The sequence below is a fragment of the Atta cephalotes genome, assembly GCF_000143395.1.
Source record: "Atta cephalotes unplaced genomic scaffold scaffold00013, whole genome shotgun sequence".
NCBI classification, from domain to species: domain Eukaryota; kingdom Metazoa; phylum Arthropoda; class Insecta; order Hymenoptera; family Formicidae; genus Atta; species Atta cephalotes.
Genome location: NW_012130077.1, coordinates 2129662 through 2136657, shown reverse-complemented (window position 1 = coordinate 2136657; position 6996 = coordinate 2129662). Strand labels below are relative to the sequence as shown.

The window sequence follows — 6996 nt, the reverse complement described above, 5'->3', positions numbered from 1 at the left end:
ATATATATATATATATATCTATTATTAAATAAATAATCTTCAAATGCCATAATAAATTTACGAACTATTGTTCGTTATCTTATTTATAATATTTATATTCTTTGTATTTGCATTTCTTTTTATATTTATATATATTTATATATTTATATATATGTATATTTATTCATTTTTTATCTGTATGTATATATATATATATGCAGCTTTATATTTTATAGTGTCTTTTTCCATAGTTTATAAACTATATTTATAGAGATATATATAATTTAAATAGCTGTGTGTGCTGAGACTCGCAAATTGGTAACCATTCGTTCGTTTTCTAGAGAGTTAAAACGCAGAGTAGAGTTTCTTGTTGAATACCTTCTTTTTTTTTATCTGTTGCTTTTTCGCGTCACCTATATCGCCTTCATGATTGCATCCAATCTTCACGATCGCGTGAAGATTCTTTCTTCTCCAAACTTAATCGAAACTCTAGCTACGCTAGATCTTTCAATTCTATAATTTTTTTACAACTTATTGACTCGACTGACCATTTCCAGGCAGTTCGGTCAAAGATTCTCGAGATCATGCATCGACCTACCACCCCTCCTAATCCCGAGAGGTGACCTCGGACATTTCGCGTCAAGAGATCTTTCTGAGGTCGCACCGTCTCGATAAAATCCGATCTTGCGGGACCCACAAAATTGTTCATCTCTTCCTCTCTCGAGGTCCCTGAAGAAGAAGATCCTTCATCTTCAATATACCGGATAAGGCGGCCTGTGCGGCCACAGCGGCGGGATTGGCGGTAGGCTTCCGTTCCAGGATCAAGTATCCTTGCTACTAAGCGAAGAGTCTTCGTCTTTGATTACTGGGTATGGAATGTCCAACTTGGGACCCTGTTGCACTACCACTACGCATTTCCTCATGTGTTTTTCCAACGTGCTCGGCACCGAAAATGGCATTTCACAGAAACGACATTTATACGTGTCCTTGCCGTGTCGGCCATGAGTCTTCATGTGCCTGGTCAGTTTCGAGCTCTGGGCGCATGCGTATGAACAGAGCTCGCACTTGTACGGCTTCTCGCCAGTATGCGACCGCCTATGCACCGTTAGATTTGAGCAGTTCTTGAAAACTTTGCCGCAATACTCGCAAGTGTCATTTCGGCCGCTACGCTCCTTCTTCAGCAACGGACTTGGCAAGCCCTGGAGCGCTAAACTGGACGTCGTTGCTTTGCTCGCTTTACGAAATTCATTATTCTCCAGGTAATGCGGACTAGGTAGCCAAAGACCTCCGAAATCTGGTCCTGAGGACCTAGGAAATCCTTGGCCAGAAAAAATATTCGGCGTTGTTGAGGAATTAAAATTTGTGGGCGAGAGAGCACTTTCTTTCTCCTTGTTATTGTTGAGCGTATTAGTGAGGTTGCACGGCGATTCAGTTTTGAGGAAACCGCTACGATGATTTTCTTGTAATGCTTGTCGATAAGCTTCTGAGTATTGAGCAATGTTACTCAGACCAAATTTCTCCATGAGATCGCCCACCAAACTGGCCGGTTTCTCTACTCGACCTACGCTCTCCTCGCCGTTTTGTCCTTGTGTAGTGCTTAGATCCTCTGGTGTATTTTCCTCTGCATCCTCTCGCTCGTTTTTCTGCTCGTTCTCGTCCATCTCGTCCAGGTCCATATTTTCATCGCAGCTGGACCCATCGTCAGGCACCGTTTCAACACTGCCTTGCGGACTAGCGGCAGAGTTTAAGTGATCTTGGTGTTCCTTCCTCATGTGTTTCCTCAATTCGGTGAAGCTCGCTACTTCAATCTCGCACACTTCGCATCTCGTTGGCGTACTTTGATTATCTTGCGTGCTTTCTTGTTGCTGGTATTGCCTTTCTTTGTCTCGATGACTGCGACGATGAACGATCAAGTTTGATTGGAAGCGAAACTTTTTGTCACAGATTTCGCATGTGTACACTGTCTCCGACGAAGAATCAGTAATAATTGGCGTAGAAGCTACTGGCGGGCTAGTCTTCTCGCTGTCGGTTGAATTATTATTGTTATGATGACCCACAGGGCTTTGACTGTAACAAGGCGGCGAATTCTCTTTTTGGTGACTGTTATGGATTAAATTTGCAGGGTTGGCTGAGGCTGGACTAGGCGGTTCCACTGACTGTGAATGGGGCTGAGATTGTTGCTGCTGCGACTGTTGTTGCTGCTGTTGCTGCTGTTGTTGAACACTGCTGGCGACAGGAACTGACGGTACTGGTGGTACCGGTGGAGGAGGGGGATTCGTCGTAGGATTACCGCTAGGTGTAGGTGGAGCCGCGCCTAAGGACGGATTAGCGAGGCTCCTTAGGCGCGCTGAGTAAAAATCCAGGTTCGCTTCAAGTGGTGGTGGGTGTGCTTGGCCTCCGAGGCCACGGCCGTGCGAGAGTTCGGCCAGGTTCGCCAGATTCCGGGCATTATTTAGGGAATCCAATGAGCTGCGTACTAGTGGATCCCCCAGATTTAAACCATCCATACCGCGAAGCGGATCGCCCAGATTTTGCAGATTCCGCGTGGCGGTTTGCAATTCTTGAAGACCTCTGTATCCTGCTAGAGGATTCAAGGTGAGGAAGTCGGGCCTGAACATAGGCGGGAAACTTCGTTCCAAGTGTTGGGGTAGCCTCAAAAAACTATGAAGAGGATCGCCCACTAAGGACGAGGTCTGAAGCTGCTGTCGGCCACCACTACTGCCACTCGTATTTGTACCGCCGGAAGAATTCGCTGCCGAGGAACTTCCAGTGGACTTGCCGCTTAAGTTTAGATGATTTGGTGGACTTAAATGATGCGCGTGCGTCGGCGTAGGCGTCGGTGGACTAGGCGCCGGAGTGTTCGACGACGAGTTCGTCGACGAGGAGGAGGAGCAGTAGAGGCGGGCACCGTGCATGCTCTGTACATGCTGAAGGAGCTCCCATGCTGAGCACAACCGTCGAGAACATTGCGAGCACTGTAACCACCTTGGTTCTGAAACAGATATATCGATGTCGTGATATTAAGGCTTACCGTCCATTGTTTTGAAAGAGAGAAGAAGAATTTTATTTTAGCATTTTTTTAGTAAGGAAATTTAATTATTCGGGAATTTAAATATAACAAATTCTACAAAATTTACAAAACGGAAACGAAATTTTAAGTAAATTCATCACTTATGTATAATTATAAATTCAATTCTTTCATGTGTTTTCGCAAATGTTTTATAATCAACATTTAGTAATACAATATGTATTATCTTTTAATATTTTTAAAAATCTTCACACAGAACATTTCATGTGTTAAGATAAAATATAAAAATTCTCGTAATTCTTCTTCTTGATAAACCTTCTCGATACATAATACGGTTATTTAAAAAATTGAAGTTTATTTTTTAATGAGAAAACGAAAGAGCGTTGCGTTGACGAGGTTAATATAATTCGACAGGTTATAACTATGGATAAGTTGATTATAAGGCTCTAGATATATCGTAATAATCTGACGACAGGATTTGAAGCTTCACGGTAATTTCGCGAATATGTGACGGCAGCTCGTAAAACTCGCACGTACACACATAACATGTGCGCGTACATGCCTCGGAGCTACGCTATCAATTTTCGAACCACCCTTAATTTCGCGAAATCGGGACAGAGATCGGACCCGGCAGATTGAATTCAGAATTCAAACGGCGCGTCTGTGTCAAATTGCGATTCGGGCTGGCGAGTTGCGGGAGCTTAAAAATAATATCCTCGTAGAACGGTGGTTGTCGGAGAGCATCGTGGAGGGAGAGGATCGTTGTGGGCCAACGGGGGTCGGTTACCACGGCATGCGGCTGAAACTGACCCTTAACGACTTCTCGACCCTCCTTCCCTATGGCGCGCGCGGAAGCTTATGATGCGGGAGGGACGGGTTTTGAATTTCAATGTTTTTAATCCGGAATATCAGATTTTCAGCCATTTTTCACACCCCTAGCACAGTAGATGCCCGTCGCGCGAATCTGTGGGATTTTATTAATTCGATGTCGCCTTGGCGGGAATGAGAGAGGATTGTTGAAAAAGGGAGAGAAAGGCCGAGGATGCACGCACCATGTGCTTAAGGGCGACCCTCACTTTGCGAGTAAAAGCACCGTGGAACATTATCCGGACAGCATATTCTCTCGAATCATAATGCCGGACGTCAGGGATTGAGGAGGAAGATTTAAATTTACAATAGCTTAAGAAACAGTACGAAATCGCTTAAAATATCAATTAATCATTTTTACAAAAGTATTTTCGCGCGCGTCCATACAATGTATTAATTTTTAATTTAATGTTGTCTTTTTCCAAAATTTTATTTAGATAAGATATTTTTTCAACGTGAACATGTCCGAATAGAATCAATTGTTTAATGCAAGTACAATTTTTTTATAGAATAAAATAGTTCTTAAGCCACCTCAATATTAAAGGAACATTTTGGCTACGAAACTTTTTCTCAAACTACCATGAATTTCTTTCTCTTTTAATTTAATAAAATCAGACTTGTCGAATTTGAGAATGCGAGCGTCTCGCAACAGACAAATAAATACGCACGCGGCATTATTCAGGAAGAAACTTCTTAGACGAGATAAATACAAGCGCGTTGTAATAGGCAGGGGTATACTTCCTCTTGTAAGAGATTAAAAAGTTCGGGACTCGTCCCCTCCTCCCCATTGTACCTCACTGTCTCGCAGTACTTGGATGGGAGGGAAAGTCAGCCGGAGACAAAAGGTTGGAGCAAAATAAAGTGGTCCTAATTAAATGGCCGTTCGAGATACGGAAAGATCTTTGTTAGAAATAAAGCTTCAAGATTGTTTTAAAGCCGAAAGATCGCCTGAGGCAGATTTTTTTGTATATTACATTTAGAAACACATTATTTCGCTAATCGTTATGACAAAAAGTTGTTCTTTTTACTAGTAAATAATAATATTCACTAATTTAGTTCAAATATATAATAATCTAACTGATATTACACGAATGATATAAATATAATATATCTGTAGTGATTTCAGAATTTTATTTCCACACTTTTTCGTACGATTATAATTGACGTGAAATTACTCAGAACAGTTCGTAGAAATGGCATGTCTTCTGAGAGATCAGTCCGATGAGCAGGATGCGAAGACAATGAATCTTAAATAAAATTAGGAACTCGTCGCGCGCGCTGTCAACGAATAAATGATAGTTTATCGCGCGACAATACACAATAGAACACATTTCGTTGTATATAACAAGGTGCTAAATAGAATAACGAGCCTGACAGTGGGCGAGAGACTTTTCTTCCTCGCCTTGTTGACCTTTCACCAGGATTACGCTTGCAGCGTTTACGCGTCATAGCAAGCATAGAATGAGAGACGCTCGTTGCAATCTCATCTCATTGACGCGCGTGATTTTTCGATTGACAGAAAGGACGTGGAGAAAGTCACAGAGGAATAAGGCATAAAGATTGTAAATGAATAGGCAAGATATCCTCGATGATTTCCTGAATTACTAAAAACTTTGTTCGAGAAGAAAAGCTTATATAAAAAATATGAATGTTTTAATTGTATAATCGTATTTCTGGCAACTTCAATACTTCAATACTTTAATATTTCAACTTTCTGTTCTCAAAGAAAAATTGTACAGTTAAACTGTACTTTTGTAGAAGTTTCACAAAAAAGACTGTTACTTTTTAATTGAGATTCCAACTCTCAATTCAATTTTTCTTGAAAAATGTTTGTTATGCTTACATATGATGTTATTTATTTATGTACTTTTTAGATAGGCAATATTTGTAAGTTGTTATTGAATATATTAAATATTTTTGATAAATTAATAAAAATAAAATTCTGAAAAAATTAAATTTACAAGATTAAATTTACTCTAGACAAAATTTTATGAAAAATCGTGACATTTTTTAAATAACCTTTTCTTTCCCAAAATTTGTTTACATTATTCGTTATATAATTCTCGGTTCAAATTAAATGAAAACATGAAAGAACAACAGAAACTGTGTATATATGTCAAGGAAAAGATTTGCAGTTCGAAATGAGTAAAACTTTTCAGACTTTAAAATTTTCTCGAGTCATCTTCAGTTTGATTCTTCGATAGAAAAAAATACAAATTGGCTTCGGACAGAAATTAAAACATATGTGAAGCAAAGAGAGGAGGAAAACCATAAAAGAGACTAAGGATAAGACAGTCGAGTCATCCTGAAACAGGCGCTAGAACCAAAGTGGTGAAGCGCGAAAATTCGATGTATTGTTTCACGCTTCGAGCATTCACCACGCTACTTTTCCTCGCCCTCGTCCTTTTCCTGAACGGTCAGGCGGTTCTTTTTTTTCCCTAGAAGTCGAAAATATTGCCGACTTCCCCGGGGAAGGAAGATGCCGACGGGAAGAGAGATAAGCAAGTGCTTGAGCATAATAAAGGTGTATTGATTCACGACCCAGCGCTTTTCATATGCAAACCTCGCGGGTAGCCATCTGTTAGGATTATTTCTCCAGATTTCATGACCATATCTATAGGAAATGGCTGGCTAGCTGGTTGCAATTCGAGTGCGTATCGCTCGCGATAGTTTTTTTTATCGGATAAGTACAGAATTATAATAGATTAACAGATATATGTTGCACAATCTTGACGTACTATCACATAATAAATCAGTGGGTAGTCACAAATTTTTTTTAAACAAACTTTACTTGTGTGAAAAATAAAGATAGATGTAATTATCTTGTATTACTTACGAAGTAAAAGTTACAATAATTACTAGTCCTCTTCAATTTAATATTATATTATAGGGGTTACCCTTTAAAGATACGTGTGAAAGTAAACCGTAGAAGAAAATTATTGATCGACGAGAGAGAGAGAGAGAGAGAGAGAGAGAGAGAAGAGAGAGAGAGAAGAAATATCTGCGACTAAATTAAAATAACTAATTTACTAATTAATTAATTTACTAATTTATTTTTACGTAAGACGTAACTTACTTACGTTTAAGTAAGTAAAGGTTTAAAGGTAACGAAGGTAAAGGTT

General features: G+C 39.9%; 1 protein-coding gene across 1 annotated transcript in view; it reads right to left on the bottom strand.

Annotated features, from left to right (window-relative positions):
- Positions 1-800: 800 nt before the first annotated feature.
- The window catches only part of LOC105617468 (B-cell lymphoma/leukemia 11A), a 19557-nt gene continuing 13361 nt past the window's right edge, over positions 801-6996 (bottom strand). Inside the window, exon 3 of the mRNA XM_012199025.1 lies at positions 801-2971. Coding sequence (XP_012054415.1) covers positions 801-2971 — 2171 coding nt within the window. The remainder of the gene's footprint in view (positions 2972-6996) is intronic.